General features: G+C 40.2%; 2 protein-coding genes across 3 annotated transcripts in view; one reads left to right on the top strand and one right to left on the bottom strand.

Annotated features, from left to right (window-relative positions):
- Nucleotides 1-213: 213 nt before the first annotated feature.
- Nucleotides 214-1685, top strand: LOC121737176 (pachytene checkpoint protein 2 homolog). The gene has a single exon (XM_042128771.1). It carries the CDS (start codon nucleotides 276-278, stop codon nucleotides 1548-1550), a length of 1275 nt encoding a protein of 424 aa, XP_041984705.1. The 5' UTR covers nucleotides 214-275; the 3' UTR covers nucleotides 1551-1685.
- A 786-nt stretch (nucleotides 1686-2471) lies between these two features.
- LOC121737177 (transmembrane protein 209) overlaps nucleotides 2472-25204 on the bottom strand; it is a 30535-nt gene continuing 7802 nt past the window's right edge. For both annotated transcript variants that reach the window (XM_042128773.1, XM_042128772.1), the window contains exons 2-6: nucleotides 25053-25181; nucleotides 24255-24430; nucleotides 4471-4744; nucleotides 3700-4121; nucleotides 2472-3421 (exon numbers count right to left, since the gene is read on the bottom strand). In XM_042128773.1, coding sequence (XP_041984707.1) covers nucleotides 3021-3421; nucleotides 3700-4121; nucleotides 4471-4744; nucleotides 24255-24430; nucleotides 25053-25181 — 1402 coding nt within the window. In that variant the 3' untranslated portion in view covers nucleotides 2472-3020. The remainder of the gene's footprint in view (nucleotides 3422-3699; nucleotides 4122-4470; nucleotides 4745-24254; nucleotides 24431-25052; nucleotides 25182-25204) is intronic.

The following is a 25204-nucleotide window of genomic DNA, read 5'->3' on the forward strand; positions in this document are numbered from 1 at the left end:
ATCTAATAAAAAAAAATTAAGTGCCTGTTTCGAAACGAGCACACTCTATGGAAAAAGGTGGAAAGTGGAAACATTTTACGAGATTTTTTTTTATTTTCCGCCTTTTAGTTTTTACTTGACACTGCTAGGCCCAGTCCGGAGAGGCATATTAAAAAAAATTAAGGAAGAAGAAGAAGAACTCCTTAGTCCTCATTTAAAATTTAAGCGGTCGGTAATCAGTAATCTGCAATTTTTGTTTATGCGTTTACGAAACTGATTTTTAACTAATTCTAAACATGAATAGTAATTTATTACACGTAGAAATAGTACAAAAAAGAAATAGTATTGCAAAAAAGTCATTTATAGTCGACGCAGTTAAAGGTTTTCTTTCAAATTATTCCTCTATAACGCCGGGTGTAACTATCCACAACCATGAATTTGAAGAAAACCCTAATCTTTTGGAACATGTAGAGTGCATATCGTTCTGCGATACGGAGCAAGATTCTGAAGTTGTAGGATCTGAAGCAAACTTCGTATACCATGTTTACACTTTGGACACGTTCGGAGTAGAAACCGACACCATGACGGACACTGCATCAGGCGAGGAGCTGTCTGCGGCCGACGTGTGGGCGCTACCGGCCGAGGAGTTCCACGGCCTGTGGGAGAGTTTAGTGTTCGATTCCGAGCTCAAGGAGGACTTGCTGAAATTTGTGGAAACCGCTTTCGAATTCGCCGATTTGAGGGTGGATCCGAACGTTATAAGCTGGAACAGGGTCGTCCTGCTGCACGGTCCGCCCGGGACCGGCAAGACGAGCCTCTGCCGGGCGCTCGCCCAGAAGCTGGCCATACGTCTTGGAGACAGATTCCCTCGAGCCCGTCTGCTCGAAATCAACGCCCACGGCCTCTTTTCCAAATGGTTCTCGGAGAGCGGAAAACTCGTGGCGAAACTGTTCGACCGCATACGAGAGATCGTCGACGACCCCAAGATGCTAGCGTGCGTGCTGGTGGACGAGGTGGAGTCGCTGGCGCACGCGCGCCGCGCCGCGCTGGCGGGTCTCGAGCCGTCCGACTCGATCCGAGCCGTCAACGCCATCCTCACGCAGTTGGACCGGCTCAAGCGGTACCCCAACGCGCTCGTGCTGACCACGTCCAACGTGACGGGCGCCATCGATGTGGCGTTCGTGGACCGCGCCGACATCAAGCGGCACGTCGGCCCGCCGTCGGAGCGCGCGGCGTACGAGATCCTGCGCGGCTGCTGCGCGGAGCTGATGGCGCGCGGCGTGGTGGCGCCCCGCGAGCAGCTGTTCGCGCTGCGCGTGCTGGAGGCGGCGCGCTTCGCCGACACGGAGGGTTCGCGCGCCTCGCTGCGGCTGTGGGCCGCCGCGCGCGCCGCCGCCACGCACTCCATCTCGGGCCGCGCCCTCCGACGCCTGCCTTTTCTTGCTCGCGCCCTGTACAGCGGGGCTAGGCCTCCTCTTTTGCAATTTATAGAGGCTCTACACGCCGCGTTGACCAGTCATTTGGCAGATGCCAGTGACCTTGAAAAGAACGATTTACCAGTAGAAACTTGATAAAGTATGTTTATACTGTTTGCTGTGGAGTTCTGTTGATCTATCAATTTTATAAGGAACTATTTGCTATGTGCTGTAATTATTATCTTCTAGCTATTTAATTACAGACTGTGTTAAGCAATGAATTGAAATTACTTTGTAAATATAAGAATAAGTTATTGTAAACTTATAATATTGTGTTTCTACTCATAAGCACCATGACTCAATAAAATCTCAATAAATATTAGATAGACTAGATTCTAGATTTCAAGAACATACTTTACCCTGCATAAAGCAGTCATTTTTCCTAAATAAACTATCCAAGTTCCTTTCCTGGATAAGGAGTCAAAGGATAATATTATATGAAAAACAAAGTTTACCCTTAACTTTACCTTTATCCTTACCCAGTAGTTTACCCCTAAGAAGGTAACAGATAATATATTTCATTATATAAAAAGAGACACATAATATGTACTAAAGGGAATTTATTGGAATAAAATCTAAATAAAATACGAAAATCCTGGTCAAATTTTATTTTCTTGAAAGTCACTACATGATGTATAAAACACACCAACAAGATGTCAATAGCACAATAGACGGAATTAGGTCAGTAGACAGAGTAAACTTACTGAAGTACTTAACTGTGTAAGTATTTTCAAATCTAATTAGAGGGTGTTACAAAATTAAGTGAGAATTAGGGTGAATATGTGTCCCATTAATAGAATTACTCTAATGGTCAGCGGGGCCAGCAAATGAATTGTCAAACTGACAAATGTCAAATTAGTATGAATTACTAGGCATGAATTGCAAGCAGAATTGCATTTTGCGATTTAAAAAAAAAATAATCAACATGATTCATATTATGATTCTCCAAAGCGACCATTTTAGCCCCGCAGTACTCACTATCGGTTTTACTCCAAATCGAGTAAAAATATTGTGTGGACCGCAAAACTCACAAGTCACAGCTCGAAGGTTCGATGGAATAAATAAATCCAATTTCCTTCAAACTTACTCGACGCGAGCTGTCGAGCTTTACTCCAGCGTGTGAGTTTTGGTGTCCACACGATAACTTTTACTCGATTTGGAGTAAAGCTACAGACAAAATCCCAAGCCCTGGTTTTTACTCTACGTGATTGCTCGATCAATTAAAACCGTATGTGAGAACTTACTACTTAGCATAATGGTAGCATAGCAACTAGCAAGGGCAATGCACACCCTCAAGTATTATTACACTAGAACACTAGATGACGACCGCAACTCCGTTGCGCCAACATTCGTTATTTGCGTTGTAACCGCACATTTTTCCGGGATACAAAATATCCCATTGTCCTTTACCGCGACTTAGCATATTTCCATATCTTTTCAGTTAAATCGATTTATCGGTTGAGGCGTAAAGAGGTTGCCTTGTGTGACAGACACACTTTCAAAACTTATAATATTAGTATCGATAGTTTTGTTACAACTAGTATAACAACTGAGCGATCAACGCAGTCACCGTCCGATGATCCACAGCATGTTGAGACCGGCGGGGCCGAGGTGCAGGCGGCGCAGCGCCGGCGGGTCGCGGCGCGCCGCCGCCGCCAGCAGCAGCAACAGCGCGTGCAGCAGGTTGTTGCGGCCGCCGCCCACCGCCAGCGTCGCGCCGCCCAGCCGAAGCGCGAACTGCGGCGGCCGCGCACGCACGCGTACCACGCCCGGCCCGCCCGCGCCCTCCAGCCACTCGCCCGCCGCCGCGCCCGCACCGCCGCCCCCGGCGCCGCCCGGCGTCTGGCTGTCGAGGTAGGTGGCGAACAGGTGCAGCAGCAGGTCGGCGTCGGTGGGGTGCGCCGATGTCCAGCCTGCCCCGCCGCCGTCCCAGCGGTACGCGCTGAGGCATCCGCCCGTCGCCAGCTCTGCGGACAATTGTATTGTTGCTATCGATGTTAATCGTGTACCTACCTATGTATATCATTACTTACTTACAGCGAGTAAATGATGATTATTCATTTAACTTATCACATAGCATAATAAAAATTACTGTATTAACTGGGTACCACTGATGCTGACAGTGATTATAGGAAGTATTATGAAATTTTGTAAGTACCTATTTTTAACGTTATGTCTTGCCAACATCAAAATCCATATTTCTCACTATGTAGCATAAAAGGAACGAACGGCTAGAGATGCGAACCTGTGATGCGGCGGACGAGGTAGGTCTGGTCGGGGAAGGGCTCGAGGAAGGGCAGCAGCGGGCGCAGCTGCGGCAGCGCGGCGGCGGCGGCGCGCATGCGCTGCGGCGGCACGCGGCCCGCCCGCAGCGCGCCAGTCTCGGCAAGGCCGGCGCGCGCCAGCGCCGCGTCCGCCGCCGCCAGCTCGCGCACCAGCCGCTCTAGCACGGTAGCGTGCAGCCAGCGCCGCAGGTTGAGGTTCCACTGCGTGAGTCGCTGCCCGTCCAACTGCAGGTGCGCCTCCGCCCCGGCCGGCGCGCTGCTCTCGGGCGCGGCGGTCGCGGCCGCCGATGCCAGGCGGTACGGGGCGCTCGCCGGCGACGACCACCCCCCCACTGCCATCGCGCTCGAGTCCGCGTCCGCCTCCTCCAACTCTGCGCGCCTTCTGTGTGACGCGCTATGTTAATGGAGGCGATATTTCTACTGATACTATTGTATGTATAGCTCGACGAGGCTTTATATGAACGTGGATGACATTGACAGGAGCGCTGCTGGTAAAAGAGAACTGTCAAACACAATATGTCAAAAATTACGATTTTGTATGATAGAAGCGTTTAGTTCCTTTTCTCGCCACGTTCATATAAAGCCTTGTCGAACTGTACTGGCATTGTTACTGGCGTCTGCCTTATTTATTTATATGCGGAAGTCGTGTCGGCCAAACTGTTGAGGAATTATTGACTCACTTAAGGATATTATAATATATAAGATTTAATATTTTAATTATATTGACTCACTTGAGGTAGGCGGCTAGAGACTGAGCGTCGTCGATGAAGCGGTCCTGCGTGGCGTCGAACGCCCGCACGGTGGCGCCGGGGGAGTGCGGGGTGTGGGGGGGCGAGTGCGGGGAGTGGGGGGAGGGCGGTGAGGGGGGCGTGGCGGAGCGCGAGGGCGGGGCGGAGCGCCACGCACGCGGCGACAGCGACAGGTCGGCGTCGCTCACCGACCACTCCGCAGACTCGCTCGCACCCGATAGACTGCCGTTTCGCTCCGACACCACAAATGACGAATCTGTTCGAGGTACATCGAACAGATCAGCATTTTTACATTATAATAATCGCTTTCGCATTTTGCGAGGGCAGTTGTAGAGTAGTTGTCGTGTTTTCTGTAAAGGGTTACTGAACCAATTTAGGCCATCATAGCATGCTACCGAGAATATGTCGAGACCATAACAAGCTGTACAAGGAGTTCGATGTTGACATTACCGCTCACAAACTTGCTCCTTATAAGCGAGTGCTTTTTTATGAGATAGACCTGTTGGCAGACCAAATAAATAAATAAAGAAATATATATATATATATATATATATATATATATATATATATATATATATATATATATATATATATATATATATATATTATATTATATTATATTATATGGAAAATTAACTAGGGCTACCTAATGGTTGCCCTAGTTTAATTTTCCATTAAACCAGAGAACTGCTATTCTCCCAAATTACATGCGTCCATCCATTTCATAATTGTCTTTTTAATAACACTACTTTCTACTACTTTCTTTCCGAAAAACAACCACAAACACCTGCTAATTGACGCCATATTGTAAATATAAAACGCACCTACCGCCGCAGCGGTACGCGCTGAACTACTTCAATTAGACAGCGGCTTTTGAATCAGCTGTAGTGTTGAACGTTTTAAGCAACTAAAATATTCAATATAAAAGCTAGACGTGTGATTGAATGGCGTAGTTCAGTCAAAAGGCTATGAACGGTCTTTCAGCGCTGCTACTTTCACAGTGAACTCTCTACAAGGAACACGAACACACCCTAAATATTATCACTTATTTTTGTTACACCCTGTATATAATTGGAATCTCGGAATCGGCTCCAACGATTTTCATGAAATTTAGTATATAGGGGGTTTCGGGGGCGATAAATCGATCTAGCTAGGAATAATTTTTAGAAAATGTCATTTTATTCATGTTTTATCGAATACCGAGCAAAGCTCGGTCAAACAGCTAGTAATAGTTTAAAGCCGCTATCCCCAACCCGCGGCCCGCCGGGACTTTATTTGTGGCCCACGTGATGTTAAAAAATTTTGAAATTCACGCCCACCGGCATAATAACGTAGTCTACGTGATTATGCCGGTAATTTTTTCCACTTTTAAATCGTTAATTTTGAACAATGCTATTTTTAACCCTAAAAAATTTTTATTGCGACACCAAGACCAAAACATGTTTGTGGCCCGCATGAAAAAAAGGTAGGTAACCACTGGGAAAGTGTTATCTTTACTGTAGGCTGAGCTATGATGCATATGAGAGAGCTCAATTCGCCACATAAACCATGCAGTCCAAAAAACGTTTTTTGACCAAACTCCATAAAAAAATAAACAGTACCAGATGATGCCCGCAACTCTTTTGCGCCATAATTCGTTTGTCGCACGGGAACCGTACATATGTGACTTAATAGCAAATCTCAGCTAAAGCGGTTCAGCGACTTAGGCGTGAAGAGGTAACAGACAGACACACTTTCGCATTCACAGTATTAAGTATGGATCTTCTGAGTTTTCTGCAGTTCTTTAGGTTATTGTGTATTTATAGACCAAGACCGATAATTTTTAAAACAAAAAAAAATATAGTAGGATGAAACCCATTAGAAAAGGGGGAGAATATTATAAAAATTAAGGGAAAAATAACTTACGGGCGATCTGAGGTCGGGAAGGGTATGGGGGCAGGTTTTAAGGGAGAAAATCGGTTTATATTTCCGGCAGAACTAAAAGTCCTATGGAAAAAAGTTAAATGGCAAAGTTGTAGGTAATAAAAAGATCTAAAACTTTTGTATTCACGCTTTTTTCACATAACCTCAAAAATGTGAAAAATTTAAAAAACATGTTTTTGTTTTTTTTATTATCTAGCGTCAAATCAGCGAAACTTATTGAGGGAATACAACAACATAAATCCCCTACTCAATACTAGATGGCGTTAGGTGTATGTTAACCTGCGCGCACCTTCTAGAAAAGTCCAACACTTGTTTACGCGAATTTTTTTAAATGAAATAAGGGGGCAAACGAGCAAACGGGTCACCTGATGGAAAGCAACTTCCGTCGCCCATGGACACTCGCATCATCAGAAGAGCTGCATGTGCGTTGCCGGCCTTTTAAGAGGGAATAGGATAATAGGGGAGGGTAGGGAAGGGAAGGGAATAGGGGAGGGTAGGAAAAGGAATAGGGTAGGGAATTGGGCCTCCGGTAAACTCACCCACTCGGCGAAACACAGCGCAAGCGCTGTTTTACGCCGGTTTTCTGTGAGAACGTGGTATTTATCCGGTCGAGCCGGCCCATTCGTGCCGAAGGCATGGCTCTCCCACGTATGTGTACATTCGGGAAGGAATGTTCTCGTACAGTCTAGGGCTCGCCTCGACCGATATAAATAGTCGCAGGAGGACGGACAGTTCAGTTTCGTCTGAGCGATCTTCGAGGCGACTTCGAAGTGAAAACAAGTGATCAATAGTGAGTGAACCAGTGAACCTACGACTCGGCTACGACCTAGGACAGTGATAGTCCTTAGTGTTTCTGGACTTAGTGCTATGTGTGACTTAGTGTTTGTAAATAAAGTTTTCAAGAGAGTCAGTAGGTCTTTCTCTCCGAAACCTTAGAACCCTAGCACGTAACAATATCTTTAAAAAAACACGAAATTCGGTGAAAACTTACCTTTTTATGTACTAAATACGCTGTAATTTATTGGATAAGAAATATTTATTTTTTCACATTATTTTGAACTTACATAAATCGAAAAAATACCCTGATTTTCAATCGAAAATTCACCTGTCAAAATAACAGCTTTTTCTAAAAAAAAATTACGCTTTCTAACTGTCGAAAACTCAAATTCGAAAATTCTTTATTCATTATTATGAATTATTTCATTTAAAAATGCGATTTCTGCAATTTATTTTAAATTTTAATTCAAAAGTTGATTTATTTTATTTTAATTACATTTCTGTCATAGAAAATCTCATTATATGTCAATGAGTTTCTAAAATACTAGAGTAGCAATGTCTTACAAAAGATTCTCAGAAATGCGTAACCACTTTTTTGTTCAAAAGACAATGTCAAGTCATATATTCGTTGTCATTATGTATGTGAGATATGCCTGCAGGCATCTTCGAAGTGGCAACGCGTTGCTACCGTAAACTTCCAATCTAGTTACGTTAGTAACATAGAATATCATTGTTATATGTATATGTTACGCTCAAAGACCGAAATCGCTCAGTGAGCGAAAATATAGCTCACAACGCGTTGTGGTTACAGTGAAACAGCCACGACGCGAAATTCGCGTCGTGGCTCTAATGAAAACGGCCACGACGCGTTCTGGCAATTACAAAAAGACCATAGCGCGAAATTTGTGTCGTGAGTCGTGGCTAATATGCTATTAGTTTTTCTTGATTTGTTCTTGATTGATTAATCGTCCATAGGTATGGAAGATTATATTTGAATTAATTAATACGTGTACTTACTACAAAATATTTTTTCTTTTACTTAATCATATGCATAACGTGTTTATCAAATTACTAGCTGTTGCCCACGACTTCGTCGAACGAAAATGTGATAACAAAGATAATAAAAAAGAGAAAAAAATCCCTTTTTAAGGTTCCTTTATAAAAAAAGTGAAAGATATCCTCCTCCTTTTCGGACGTCGGTTAAAAAGTAGCCAAAGTTATTCCTTACTACATCAGCTATGTGCCTAAAAAAGTCCCGCCAAAATCGCCCCAGCCATTTCAGAGATTAGCCGGAACAAACAGACAGACAGAAATACAGACAAAAATTGTAAAAAATGTTTTTTTGGTGTCTGTACCCTATATACATTCATATGCATTTAGTAAAAAACAGTTCTTTCAATATTACAAACAGACACTCCAATTTTATTTATATGTATGTAGTATAGATGTATAGATTATTTATAAAATATCCATAGTTCCATACTATCCGTACTAATATTATTACTGTCTGTCTGTCTGGTGCAACGTGTTGTTGTTTTTTTGAATTTAAAGACGTAATCTAATCTCAATAAATAATAAAAATATAGTTTTATTTTAATATTATATAATAATTTAAATATTACTAGTAGATGCCCGCAACTACGTTGCGCCAGACAGACAGTAATAATAATATTAGTAGGTACAGGTAGTATGGAACTATGGATATTTTATAATTTATAAATAATAATGATAAACACGTTACGCAGTGATATAGTAAAAGAAAAAATATTTTGTAGTAAGCGTGGTAATTCAAATATAATCTTCCAAGTTCCATACCTATGAACGATTAATCAATCATGAACAAATCAAGAAAAACGAATAGCATATATCATAATATCAGCCACGACACGAATTTCGCGTTATGGTATTTTTGTGATTGCCAGAACGCGTCGTGGCCGTTTTCATTAGAGCCACGGCCCACGACGCGAATTGCGCGTCGTGGCTGTTTCACTGTAACCACAACGCGTTGTGAGCTATTTTTGCGCTCACTGAGCGATTTCGGTCTTTGAGCGTAACATATTTATATAAATACTAGCGGTCGCACGCGGCTCCGCCCGCGTGGATATCGGTTACCGCTGCAAAAATCCTACCCAAAGACTCGGTCAGCAAAATGATTCCCAGGTTCACAGACTCCGACACTAACACGATGCAGTTATTAGGTATCCGCAGGCTGCACACTTGATACTGCACAGATTGTCTTCCTCACGCACGCGTACCCCTTCCCCGCCTTGGTCGCCATCGTAATAATATTTTAATTTCGCCATAATTTCAAAACCATTTTTAATCATTAAAAGACCAAATATTATCTAAATAAACTGTACTTAGTGATGAAATAATTTATTTTGATAAGGATTAATTATAGCACGATTAAGATAAACGCGTTTAAATGTAGTACAAAAAAGATTTTAAATAAATTAATGGTCATTGTGCCTCACAAGTCACAGCTCACTCGACATAGATAGGTATAGTGTGTTGCGGACTTTTTTGTAGATATTTATAAGGTATACTTACTGTACAATTACTCAGAACATTTTATGGTTCTATCTTTTATAGTTTAGGCAGCGTACGCAAATTAGTAACTTTTCTGGTTGAATTTTTACACCTTGCGTCCGAAAAACCCAAATATTTTACGGAACCCAATTTTTTTTCAAAATAAAATGTAGCCTATTTTTGGCAGAAATAATGTAGGATTCCAATAGTAAAAGAATTTCTCAAATCGGTCTAGTAGTTTCGGAGCCTATTCATTTCAAACAAACAAACAAAATATCAAATCTTTCCTCTTTACAATATTATGTAGAATATAGTGCAGATAAATGTAAAAGGGTTTGGGTAATATTGGCGTCATTTTCAAATCTCGCGGCCACTCACCAAACCGGCATATTATGAGAGAGCATATCAAGGGGAGTAAACTTTATTATAGGGGACATATAGCTAAACTATATCGGAGCCGAGATATTAGGCATTTTAAGTTCGTATTTTCAACTAAACGGAAATTCAATCATAACATGAATATTCAGGAAAATACAATAAAACGGCGTTGTTTATTAGCTTAAAGCCTTCCTCGATAAATGGCCTATCCAGCACAAAAATATTTTTTCAAATCGAACAAGCAGTTCCTGAGATTAGCACTTTCAAACACACAAACGCTTCAACTTAATAATATTAGTATACAGGGTATAACAATACTAAGTGATAATACTTTAGGATATGTACTGTGTATGAGTCCCGTGTATTAGAATTTACTGTGAAAGTAGTAGCGCTGAAAGAGATTTTTTTTTCACTTTTGTATGGGGAAACTCTTTACGCCAGGGCGCGCAAATCACAAAAACATTTTTTTTGGTCTTTCAGCCCTGCTCTTTTCAGAGTGAACTTTATACAAGAGACGCTTAATGTATACCCTAACTAAAGTATTATCACTTATATGTTACAACCTGTAGATATAGATACAAGAACAATTGTTTTTTTATTATTTATTATTATTAATTAATTATTCATCTCATCATTTATTTTTCATTTTAGTTATTCGTACATTTTAGAGAGGACTTAACCATTTAACATACCATACAAATCCATTTTTTCTCGAATTTCTTAAAGATTTTGATTTTTTTTATATTTTTTGTGTAAGTAAATAGTTAATCTTCTCAAAAGTATCTTATATATAAAAAAGGATTTTCAAATGTGTTAGTCGCGCTAAAACTTGAAAACGGCTGAACGGATTGGGCTGATTTTAGTCTTAAAATATTCGTAGAAGTCCAGGAAGGGTTTTAAAGTGACACGAAGTTCACCGGGACAGCTAGTATTCTATAAAACATTCCTGCAGCTTTACTTCTATAATGAGTCGGGAAGTAGATTAAAAGCTGGACTGAAAATTCTGCCGAAAGCTGGTGGCGTCGGGCATCATACTACTTTGCATACTGCAAAATTCGCTAAATAGTAGAAATAATGGACATTATATTATGGGAACAATACCCTAGTCATTTTACCCACAACACATTAACAATAATTATAATCGCCTAATATTGCATCCGGCCCTTTGAAAACCACTAATGAAATATAGTCTCAAGTCTGGCTATATTTTAGTCGGACGAGAGTTAAACCCAGTGTGACAATATGTATGAAAAATTATTCATATTTGACGCGGACGAAGTCGTGGGCAATAGTTAGTGAGAAATATATATCCAACAGATTAATATATCCTTTCTACGCATGTTTGTTAAGGATAGCTCCATAAAGTAACGTTAATTACTATTGATTTTGTGAACATAAGATGCAAAAATAAATATACTAAAATAATCGGTAGCTCAGCTCCGATATTACTTAGAACAATTTTTATTACTAATATATGTTTCTCTAATGTTATGGTACGCTGTCCTGTCCATGAGGGACAGACCATCACAGTGTGTTCGTCCGTGTCCCTATTAATATTATATAGGTTATGGTTTTATCCCTGGCCGCTGGAAAAAAAAATGACGCCATAGGTCCATACAAAGTTACCCAATGCCCTTTATACTTATAAACTACGAATAATAAAAACTACTTATAAAATAACATATCCTGCAAAAACTGTTAAAGTTACAGCCACAGGTGAGTAGGGTAGTTTTATTAAGTAGACACTGTAAACACCCACTAAAGAAGTAATTTCGGAAATTTTACCCTGAAGGGGGTGAAATAGGGGTTGAAAGTTTGAATGAAAGTCAGTCATTTCTTAAGTTAGTAACATGAAAGTTTATTTTTGGGCTACTGATTAAAAATGAATGGATACGTGTTTAAGCGTTTCTGGAAATTCTACCCCCAAGGGGGTGAAATAGGGGTTGAAAATTTAAATGAAAGTCCGTCATTTCTTAAGTTAGAAACATGAAACTTTATTTTTGGGCTGCTGATTATAAATGAATGGATACGTATTTAAGTGTATCTGGAAATTCTACCCCAAGAGGATAAAATAGGGGTTGAAAGTTTAAATGAAAGTCCGTCATTTGTTAAGTTAGAAACATGATACTTTATTTTTGGGCTGCTGATTAAAAATGAATGGATACGTATTTAAGCGTTTCTGGAAATTCTACCCCCAAGGGGGTGAAATAGGGGTTGAAAGTTTTTTTTTAATGAAATAAGGGGGCAAACGAGCAAACGGGTCACCTGATTGAAAACATCTTCCGTCGCCCATGGACACTCGCAGCATCAGAAAAGCTGCAAGTGCGTTGCCGGCCTTTAAAGAGGGAATAGGGTAATAGGGGAGGGTAGGGAAGGGAAGGGAAGGGAATAGTTTCGACGACCTCTGTGGCTCAGTGGTGAGCGCGTCGGTAGCTCATGCCGGGGTCGCGGGTTCGAATCCCGCCGACGGAACAAAAAGTTTTCAATGTTCCCGGGTCTGGATGTGTATTAAATATGTGTATGATATAATAAAAATCTTAAATATATGTATAGTATAAAAGTATTAAATATATTTCCGTTGTCTGGTACCTGTAACACAAGTCCTTTAAGTACTTAGCACGGGGCCAGACTGACGTGGTGTGAAGCGTCCATAGATATTATTAGTTGAGGGTAGGGATATTCCCTTCCCTGCCCTTAACTAATAATATCTATGGGGTAGGGGTTAGGGGATTGGGCCTCCGGTAAACTCACTCACTAGGCGAAACCCAGCGCAAGCGCTGTTTCACGCCGGTTTTCTGTGAGAACGTGGTATTTATCCGGTCGAGCCGGCCCATTCGTGCCGAAGCATGGCTCTCCCACGTGTGAAAATGAAAGTCCGCCATTTCTTAAGTTAGAATCATGAAAGTTTATTTTTGGGCTGCTGATTAAAAATAATTGGATACATATTTATGAGTTTTTGGAAACTCTACACCCAATGGGGTGAAATTGGGGTTTAAAGTTTCAATGAAAGTCCGTCATTTCATAAAATAAGGTGAAAAAATATTTCTTATCAAATAAATTACAGCGTATTTGGTACATAAAAAGGTAAGTTTTCACCGAATTTCTTGAGTAAAAATTTTTAATTTTTTTTAAAGAATTTAATAAAAAACCAAATACATGTTTTTTTTAATTTTTCACATAAATTTTGAGGTTATGTGAAAAAAGCGTAAATACAAAAGTTTTACATCTTTTTATTACCTACAACTTTGCCATTTAACTTTTTTCCATAGGACTTTTAATTTTGGTCTATTATAGCTCAACTTAAACAGAGACCTGACCTTTTTTTTTTTTTTTCGCAGAGAAATACATTTACGCATTCGACACAGGGGATGGGGACACCCGCTGCGGATATGTGGGGCTCATCGTGACGAAGATGGTATGTGCCGCGACCCTACCCACTAAAACTCTGCGACGCTCCTCTCGCCACCCAAGACGAAGCCACGGGCACGACACACCCACCGCAACTCCGTCAGTGGCTGTCCGACCACACTCATTTGGGGGCGCTTCTCGCCCCGTAGGCCGACAGAGGCCCCACTTGGGGCTTGCTTGGGTCCGCCTTATCTGGTGTCACGATACACGGAGCGTTGTGCATCGTGACCCACTATGGGACTCGAATTTGATGACGGCGTCCCCACGCCGCCACCACGAGTACCCCGGCTAGGGTGGATCATTGTGCTGGCGTCGCACACGTCTCCGCCTTAGCCGTCTCGTGGGGGGACCGCCTCCCTTATCCTGCTGCGTTCGGCCTCCTCCTTAGCAGCCATAACCTCCTGGGCGAAGGTGTCAACTGCCGTCCACGCGCTCTCGCTACTCAGCATTGCACGAATGATAGCTGGTAGCGAGAGGTCCCGTCCAATTGCGGCCACGAGGGCCGCACGCTGTCCTGTCCATGAGGGACAGACCATCACAGTGTGTTCGTCCGTGTCCCTATTAATATTATTTGTTAGAGAATAGTAAAAGTCTTGAATTATACATTGAGCGATATTTATTCGAGCAGAGTTTTACCTTACATGTCTCAAAGTTAATTACAGAATGAATCAATCAATGCAATATGGCTGGCTTTTATACCATTTTACACAAAAGAAACGAACTTCCGTTGACAATTCAAATATAGCAAAATCATAAAGAAATACATTAAAATTAAGAATGGCTAAGAATAAGTTAAGTACATAATTCTAAATATTAATTAATGTACTTCTCATATTTTAGATAATATGAGAAGAGGAAGTTATAACGGAAGTAAATAATCCTCCCGCCCATTTATAACTAACTAATTGTCAAAATCAAGTACCTTACTTATTAATATTTAAAATATAATAATCACTTATTAAAATTATATATAGTGACTAACATAATATACTGATTGATTTAAATAAATATAATATCATGTAGCTTGTCCATTGACATCCGCTAACACTCGGCCATCCTGCATTAGGAGTGTCCCACGACGTTCCCATGGTTTGCTCCCCTGTGCTGTACCAGTGCCAGAACTGCCAGTGGTCTGAAACAGCGGAAGACATCGAAACAGTATTTTGTAAAAAAGAAGTAAAATATAGTATCACATCTCATCTCCGGCCAACGCGTGGCATTTCTGAAGCCTAAAGGTAATTTATGCATTTTTATTTTTGTTGTACTTATTGTTATCGGTAACATAATATTTTGTCACGCAGACAACTTTACTATTGTAGTAACACATAGACTTAGTAGGTCACGTAGACACCGGTCACGTAGACACCGGACACGTAGACACCGGACACGTAGACACCGGACACGTAGACAGCGATCACGTAGACCTCGGTCACATAGACATCGGTCACATAGACATCGGTCACATAGACATCGGTCACATAGACATCGGTCACATAGACATCGGTCACATAGACATCGGTTACATAGACATCGGTCACATAGACATCGGTCACATAGACATCGGTCACATAGACATCGGTCACATAGACATCGGTCACATAGAAATCGGTCACATAGACATCGGTCACATAGACATCGGTCACATAGACATCGGTCACGTAGACATCGGTCACGTAGACGTCCGTCACGTAGACGTCCGTCACGTAGACGTCCGTCACGTAGACGTCGGTCACGTAGACGTCCGTCACGAAGACGTCAGTCACGTCGCCAGTCACGTAGACGCCAGTCACGTAGACGCCAGTCACGTAGACGCCAGTCACGTAGACGCCAGTCACATAGACGCCAGTCACATAGACGCCAGTCACATAGACGCCAGTCACATAGACGCCAGTCACATAGACGCCAGTCACATAGACGCCAGTCACATAGACGCCAGTCACATAGACGCCAGTCACATAGACGCCAGTCACATAGACGCCAGTCACATAGACACCAGTCACATAGACGCCAGTCACATAGACACCAGTCACATAGACTTTATTTTAATTTAGAACTAAACTTATGCTTTGACTATGTTTTTAATATTTTTGTAACTGTTTGGTCACAGACACTTGAATTATGTTAATATTTTTTTTTCTTTTAGGTGCAGCTACGGAACCAGTTTCTTATTACGGAATCAATTGTGAAGATTATAGAAGTAGAAAAGCTAAAGTGTGATTATTATAAAATAGTTATTAAATTTGTATATAAGTACCTATTCGATTTTGTAAAACCATTGCAAAATTAAAATTTAATATCAATAAAATTTGTTTTCTGTACACATGATACATATTAAATTATTATCTCTAATCGCATTAGTTTTATTACAAAAATTATAAGTCAATCAATTAGATCATCCGTGTCTTCAGTTCAGCATCGCTAGTTGAGCAGTATCAGAAGTCACTGATTTATAAGGCCTTAATACCTCACCCCTTACTACAGCTGAAAACTTTTTACTTTTCAATTTTTGGGGCACTTTGGCATTGGGGTCGTTAGTAGCTCCCCCTTTCCACAATACAAGATCACCGACTGAATATTTCCTACATTTCTTGTGAGTTTTGTCTATTTTTCGTAACAGTCATATAATATCTATCAATTCGGAGTGTTGCTGTTGCCCTTCATTCAGTTAATGCCTGTCGTTGCGAAGTATGGTCATTAGGACCACTGGATGGAATAGCTGGTAATTTAGAGTTATCATAGCTAAACATAAGTTTAAACGAAAGCTAAAAGGAAGGAAGTAGTAGACCAACCGAAACAGTTTCATATTTAGACATTTGATCTGGGACTAGCTATAGCGTTAAGAAAGTGTTATGTCTTCTGCAAATTGGTTAAGGTATCGGATAGGAGATGCTTTGCCTCTATGTTATTATGCGGACTGGGTTTCTCTAAAGCCTAATATTATTGTGTTGAATTTATGATTTGATCACACAGCCATCTTATATAAGTAGATAATAATATTACTATGGATTTGATCACACAGCCATCCTATAGATAATATTATTATTGTGTTGATTTTAGGATTTGATCACACAGCCATCCTATATAGATAATAATATTACTATGGATTTGATCACACAGCCATCCTATAGATAATATTATTGTGTTGATCTTAGGATTTGATCACACAGCCATCCTATAGATAATATTATTATTGTGTTGATTTTAGGATTTGATCACACAGCCATCCTATAGATTCTATGTTGATTTAAGGATTTGTTCACACAGCCATCCTATAGATTCTATGTTGATTTAAGGATTTGTTCACACAGCCATCCTATAGATAATAATATTATTGTGTTGATTTTAGGATTTGATCACACAGCCCTCCTAAAGAGATAATAATATTACTATGGATTTGATCACACAGCCATCCTATAGATAATATTATTATTGTGTTGATTTTAGGATTTGATCACACAGCCATCCTTTATAGATAATAATATTACTATGAATTTGATCACACAGCCATCCTATAGATAATATTATTATTGTGTTGATTTAAGGTTTTGATCACACAGCTGTCCTAGTCTTACAAATGATCCTAAGTGATCGGCATAACGGTGTGCATAGGTACAGGTACTTTTTCTATGGGATGTAAATTTTCTCCTCCAGATTTTCCATACTTACCCTTACCGAAAGCACATTGAATGCAGGAATTGATGAATTTCCTTATTATATCGGGTCATTTTAGGAAACCAAAAATGTCGTCGAACCCAGGGTGTCATTCACAACGATATCAAAATACGTTCTAATTCTATGGTCTTTCATGTCAGGGGTCATACTTCTGCAATAAGCCATATTTTGCCAATTTGGGAACAACAAATCGTTCTCCAATTGAGTTTTTTCGGAACACTATATCCTCTTTAATTACATAAAAATTAATCACTATATTATCAGGGTATCGGTTCGTATCCCTTTAACTGAGAAATAATATTTTGTAAATTAATATCCAAATGTTAGTTACCAATCAGTTTCCTTAATGACGTAAGTATACTGTTTCGTGACCGGGATTCCTACTAAGAGCGTCTACATATCTCATTCAATTTGCAGGTCATAATCTTGTATGCTAAGCCACCATAGAGCAATACAAGGAGCAAGATCTTTTGCTAAGGATTGTGCATAACGCTGCAAATTCCGAAGATTCCACAACAGCTAATGTTTTTAACTCGAACTATAGTAAAACCGTTCTTTAGATGTGACTACCAAAGTAGGCTGTAGGTTTAAATGTGCCGGCCTGCTGTATTTGTATTAGTATACCCCCTAAACCTAGTTTTCTAGCATCCGTGTTAACCTGGAGACCACAGCCACACAATTTTGTCACTTGGTCCTCAATATGAGTATCTTTGAGTGTCTGAATTTAAATTTCGGTAATCAATGCACAGCCTGTAACCTTCACCTTTTTTTTAACTAGAATCACTGGACTAGCATATTCAGATATAGAGCGACGTATGATACCAGCTTCCAAAAGATCGTTAATATTTTCATCAACTATTGCATTTTCTTTTTAAGACATATCCTATAGAGCTAACCAAGTACGACTTTATCAGTTTTTATTTTCATTTGTAATAAATCTGTGTACCCTAAATCTTTTGTATCCCTAGTGAATAAATGTTTTTGTCTATCTAATATCATCATCTTTTTTTGTCTAAACTTTCACCAATTACCTTACCTAAACCCTCTAATTCCCGATTCAATGCTATTTGTGTTTCAATCGATAAAGTCATATTTTCAGTAGAGGTATTCGAGTCGATAATATTAATAATTTCAGCCCGGGCAATTAACGTATATTGCAGGCCAAGTTATTTCAATTACATCAATATTTATAACCTTTAAATGACAGCTCCTCCAGGAATTATATAACACAAATATAGGAATTATATAGCACATAAACTGGATTTGTTCCATTGAATTGTTTTTCATTTGGATCGATATCTACAATTACATCAATATTACAGCAACTATTTTTAGGTGAAATTGTATCACGTTTCAGCAAAACATTTTAGTTATATCTATCACCAAAATCTATCACTTATATTTGTCAGCTGTTTGTAACTGTCAAACAAATTATAAGTCTCAGTAAAAGTGGCAGAATTTTCTGTAGTAACTAATACCAAGCTGGTTGATCATTGATTGGCCAATAACTAAGTCTATGTCACTTGGCAGTTGTTGAACAGTCTCTACATGGTCACTAAGACACACTTGCTCTATTTTATAGTCAACTTTAGATTTCATTTTCATTATTCTTGTTCATTGGCTCCCACATTTTTTTTTTGCAAATATTATTATTTACTAAGATATTACTTGAAGTATAAAAAGTGTTACTTACTTGTGTTGAAATCTGCGGTTGCCGAGTTGTTCCTGCTGTACTCGCGAACCAGCAGTTAGCCGCCGCATGACAGAGGCGTTGAAAAGTTCGACAATTGTAGCAGCGTTTATTCTTGGCTGGAGAGCTGCTGTCGATTTTCCATCACTTGCACCTTTCCTCCAAGTAGACTTTCGCATTGGCTTGTAGTTCATTCGGTAACCCTCTTATGACGCAAAATATTGCATGCTCGCCCTGGATGTTGCATTTCTTAAGCAGAGAGACTTATCGTGGTAATATTTGGTCATCGTCCCGCAGCCCGCTTTCAGTCTTCGTTTGAATCATCATAGCTTCAAGGCAGTCATTGTCTAGCGGACCCACGTAAACGCATTTGCATGATGAACTGTCGATCGGTAGGTACGAGGGCTGCTATTTATGTATCCGGAACTGGCCACTTACAAGAACAATATTTAAAAAGTAATTACAACATTTGAAAATTGAACTCTTTGGTTGAAGAATACATTTTGTTTCATGTGACTGTCAATTATTTTTCCATTGTGGCGTCATTTTGAAAATTGCGTGTCTTCATTTGCCATGGATTTAACGCGTGAACATTTTCGTGCAATGATTTACTACGATTTTCGGCGTGGGCTAAATCAACAACAGTGCTTTATTCAACTCACCGCAACTTTTGGAGATGAAGCACCATCAAAAACCACTGTTTATCACTGGTACAGTGAGTTTAATCGTGGGCGGTCTATGCTCACGGATGAAAATAAAGAAGGTCGCCCAAAAACAGCTGTTGTCCCACAAAATATAGATGCTGTGCGGGAACTAATAATGCGTGATCGTCATGTTACATATCGCGAGATAGAGGCGTCCTTAGGCATAAGTATGACGAGCATACATAAGATATTACACGAACATTTGGCTGTAAAAAAAATATGTTCGCGTTGGATTCCGCACAACTTGACAATCGATCAAAAACGGGCTCGTGTCGATTGGTGCAAAAAAAAGATAAAAAAATACAACCGTGGTACGTCAAAAGCCGTTTATAATATCTACACAGGTGATGAATCTTGGATCTATGCATATGACCCCGAAACTAAACAACAGTCAACGGTGTGGGTGTTCCAAGATGAGCCGAAACCAACAAAAGTTACTCGTGCAAAAAGTACTTTGAAGCAAATGGTCGCCTGTTTTTTTGGAATTAATGGACATGTGGCTACAGTGCCATTAGAGAATCGTAAAACGGTTAATTCTGAATGGTATACGACCATTTGTTTACCAGAAGTCTTTGAAGAAATAAGAAAGGACAACCGACAACGCAGAATCATATTACATCACGACAATGCTAGCTGTCACACCTCAGCTGAAACAACTCAGTTTTTGGAGGGTCAAAAGATCGAATTGACTGGTCATCCGCCGTACAGCCCTGATTTGGCACCTAACGATTTCTTTTTATTTCCATACGCGAAGAACAAATTACGTGGTCAACGTTTTTCGAGCCGCGAAGAGGCTGTTGATGCGTTCAAAATGCACGTTTTGGAGATACCTCAATCAGAATGGAAAAAGTGCTATGAAAATTGGTTCCAGCGTATGCAAAAGTGTGTCGATCATCGCGGCGAATATTTTGAAAAGCAATAAAACCATATTAAATGATATATGTTTGTTTCTTTTTTTAATTCCGGATACATAAATAGCAGCCCTCGTACTGTTCCGTAAACCTCTCCTAGGTGGTCGATTTTATGCAGTCATGTAGCTACATTACAAGCGTCGTCTTCTGGTTCAAACTTTGGTATCACTTCTGCATCAGCTTGAGTAATTCTGCGTCGTTTTATCACTGGTTCACATATCACAATCACTGTTGTTTATGTTCAAAAAAAGAAAAAAAAATCACTTTCTTCGCTGTCAATCGCAGAGAGTCTGAGCAAGTCTGGGCGTTCTTCTCCGGTTGCCAAGTCCCGCAGCATAAGGACCGGACATTTTTGAAATAATCCCACTTCTGAGATGTTAGAGAATAGTAAAAGTCTTGAATTATACATTGAGCGATATTTATTCGAGCAGAGTTTTACCTTACATGTCTCAAAGTTAATTACAGAATGAATCAATCAATGCAATATGGCTGGCTTTTATACCATTTTACACAAAAGAAACGAACTTCCGTTGACAATTCAAATATAGCAAAATCATAAAGAAATACATTAAAATTAAGAATGGCTAAGAATAAGTTAAGTACATAATTCTAAATATTAATTAATGTACTTCTCATATTTTAGATAATATGAGAAGAGGAAGTTATAACGGAAGTAAATAATCCTCCCGCCCATTTATAACTAACTAATTGTCAAAATCAAGTACCTTACTTATTAATATTTAAAATATAATAATCACTTATTAAAATTATATATAGTGACTAACATAATATACTGATTGATTTAAATAAATATAATATCATGTAGCTTGTCCATTGACATCCGCTAACATATTGTTACGGTACATGGTATACGGACACGTGGTGCGCAAGTACATACTCGCACCTTCTAAAAAGGTCCAATGTTTGTTTACGTGCTTACCCTTTATATGTTAGCGTGTTTGAATTTAGACCTTATGACTGAGTCCATAAGGTCTAAATTAAATTCAACTTACTGCACTTATCGCAAGGACGGCAGTTTTATTGTGGCACATTCCCGAGCCTCCTAGAAATTTCCCACGGTTGTTTACTTGTTTACGTGAATCGGGAAATTTCTGGAATTCGTCTCGCCATATAAAAAGAGCCGCAGGCAGGCCCGGCAAGTCAGTTCGGTTCGAGCGATCATCAAGGCGATTTCGGAGTGAACACAAGTGATCAATAGTGAGTGAACCAGTGAAACCTGCGACTTGGCTACGACCTAGGACAGTGATAGTGCTTAGTGATTGGACCTAGTGATTAGTGTTTGGACTTAGTGCTAAGTGTTGTGACCTAGTGTTTAGTGCAGTGTTAATAAAGTCTTCAAGAGAGTCACCAGGTCTTTCTCTCCAAATCCTCGAACCCTAGCACGTAACATTATTATATAATTAATATTATAGTAATAATGATTTTGATGAGAATATAACACATTTGTGTTAGGAGCATATTTTAATCATGTAAATTAATTATCAAGCATACTATTATCTTGACTCCATAACAGAATCTATACTAATATTATAAATGCGAAAGTATCTCTGTCTGTCTGTCTGTCTGCCTGTCTCGCTTTCACGCCAAAACTACTGAACCGATTGTAATGAAATTTTGTACACAGATAGTCTAAAGCCTGAGAAAGGACATAGGCTACTTTTTAACTGGAAAAAGGGGTTGTAAGGGGGTGAAAATACGTAAATTTGTTCAAATTAAGTTAGTTCCAAAAACTCATAACAGATGGCGCCGAGAGTCACCTAGATCGCGCTATCGCTTGCTCATATGTATTTCTATAAGAGGTGGTACCATGTTAAGGTAAGTTATGGCCGAGGCCAACCCACCGACTCCCCGGAGTGCTCCCACTTCCGCCCCTGAAACACAGGAGCGGAAAAAGAAGAAAAAGAAGAAGTCCTCCAAAAGGAGGAAGTCCAAGTCGGGAGGTGCGACTTCTACCGCAGCCACCGACTCCGAGTACGAGCCATCGGCTCCCCCTACTCATGAGGCGACGTTACCGCCCCCCCCTCCCTCAGCGCATTCCGCGCCCCCTCGTGCCTCTCGCACCCCGCGGGCAGAAAGATCTGCCACTACATCTACCGAAGCTAATACGGTCAACTTTGCCGTTCTGCCGGACACGACCCCCTCTCACCCTCCTCCTCCTAGACGAGAAAGGAGGAGGCATAGTAGGGATACCACCTCCTCTATGGTGGATTGCATTCAATCTTTCTTCTCTCTGGTCATGGAGACATATACAAGGATCCAGGCCGGAGAAGCCACTCTTTCCGCCATTTTACGGGCGCTCCCAGCGGGATTAACCCTCTTATCTAATATCATTTCCCAATGGGTACCCCAACACCCACACAACTGAAGGTCGTTCACTAGAACGTCCGGGGGGTCCGCGGCAAGGCTGTCCACATAATACATGTTCTAAAAGAATATGGTGTGGATATAGCCTTGCTGAGTGAGACCCTCCTGTCCCCTTTGGACCGTTTCAGTGTACCAGGGTACCACGTGTACCGTCAGGATTTCCTAGGAGGAGATAGAGTTTGCAGAGGTCTCGCTGTCCTGGTAGGCAGGAGAATTCTGCACCAAATCCTTCCAGCCCCTACTGTTTCTTCTATCTACGCCCTCAGCGTAGAGGTCCTCATAGGCCAAACCCGCACGCATATTTACGCGAGCTACAAACCACCCGGAAGGCGTTTAGATATCTCCGACATCACCGGACTCCTATCAGAGGAGCTCACAGTGATTGCCGGAGATCTAAACTGTAAACACCCTGGGTGGGGCTCGCGTACGGCGAACGCGGACGGCCACCGCCTTTTTGCCGACGCCGAGAGGGCCGGGCCCACATTCCAGATAACCCAGCTCATTCGCCAGATGTTTTGGATGTGGCAATCACACACAACCTTTCCGGGGACCTCCACCAAGAGGTTCTCGAAGAGGCACATGGCTCGGACCATGGTTTCCCACCCGGGGCCTCTTCGCGGGCTCTGGTGTCTGGGAAGTTACGACTGCTAAGTTTTTCGATTCTTTCGATTGTTATACACGTTATTAATTAATAACTCACTTACCAACTTAGATATCAGGAACAACAGCGCCAAAACTACTGAACCGATTGTAATGAAATTTTGTACACAGATAGTCTAAAGTGTGAGAAAGGACATAGGCTACTTTTTTACTGGAAAAAGGGGTTGTAAGGGGGTGTTTATGCGTAAATTTGTTCAAATTAAGTTAGTTCCAAAACTCATAACAAACGGAGCCAAGAGTCGCCTAGATCGCGCTATCACTTGCTCATATGTATTTCTACTATAAGAGGTGATTTCTACTATAAAACTAAGCCCAACATGGTACATGTTGGGCTTAGTTTTTCGATTCTTTCGGTTGTTGTGCATGTTATCAAATAACTCACCTACCAATATAGATATCAGAAACAACAGCATACCAATAATAAATTACTAATAAATACTAAATAGTTTATGGGTAAAGCTAAAGTTGTGTAATGCAGCTAAGTTGTGTAAAGCTAAATAAGCGCCTTTAAAATTTGGTATAAAAAAAATCTTTTTTTATACTTATCAATTAAAAAAAAAATTATGTGCACACTACACAGCTCTGTTTTGGGTATTTTGATTTAAGGGGTACCAGTGTTTTAAAAAGCTTCTGACACCAATTTTGTTGACACCGCACGCTATAAACTGAAGTCCACGCGGACGAAGTCGCGGGCAACAGCTAGTAATGAAATATTTTTTATTTACTAACCTAAATCTGCATCAGAAAGACCTAATAACTTTAGTTGTTCTTTGGAGAGTGTAACAGGAGTTGTACTAGCTGGCAGGAGGTATGTAGCGTATTGTATCAAGTTGGCAGCAAACACCACGGCACACCCCAACTCCACATAGTGCATGGCTGATGTGTAGCCCGGACATTTGCAGGATCTGCAAATACAACCAGCCAAGTTATATTAAATCAGTACACAACATTTCATAAAATATTAATTTATTTATTCATTTAATCAACTTACATAACATCACAAATATATGAGTTCACAATATTAATAGGTTGCATATGATATCATATTACTTAATTCGAGTGTGCACTTATTTTAAAAAATGGGTTAATTATATATTTAGACCCCCAAAATATTTATGCCACTTTTATTTTTGGTTTTGTTATAGCTGCACTACTGCTGCTGCTAAGAATTAAGTGTATTTTATATATAAAATTCTCGTGTCACAGTGTTTGTGCACAAACTCCTCCAAAACGGCTCAACCGATTTTAATGAAATTTTGTATATACAAATTTTGTAGTTAGCCCTGAGAATGGATATTTATCTACTTTTATAAATTGATACTAGAAATAATTTATATGGCAAAACAATGTTTGTTATGGCAAAAAATAAATACTTAATGACAGATAGACAGCTGTTCACTGTCTCTAGGTTCTTTTTACTCTGGAGTATAAAATAATATCACTCAATAAAAAAAAATAAGTTCTCGAAACTAAAGTTCATAGAATACATATTTCGTACAATAAAATATACTAATCAGTGATACTTACAAATCATAAACAAACACCAACAGCAGCACAGCATTCAATGCTATCCATTTCAATGATTCCGAACGTTTTTTATTTGCATAATTTAAATCTATAGTACGTTGTACTAAACTAGAATTTGGACTTGGAGACCTGAATTAAATAAACAATATAAG

The sequence above is a fragment of the Aricia agestis genome, chromosome 20 (assembly GCF_905147365.1).
Source record: "Aricia agestis chromosome 20, ilAriAges1.1, whole genome shotgun sequence".
Taxonomy (NCBI): Eukaryota; Metazoa; Arthropoda; class Insecta; order Lepidoptera; family Lycaenidae; genus Aricia; species Aricia agestis.

What these genes read in the sequence shown, in the direction of transcription:
- LOC121737176 (XM_042128771.1), top strand. Translation starts at nt 276, where the DNA reads ATGAATAGTAATTTATTACACGTAGAAATAGTACAAAAAAGAAATAGT.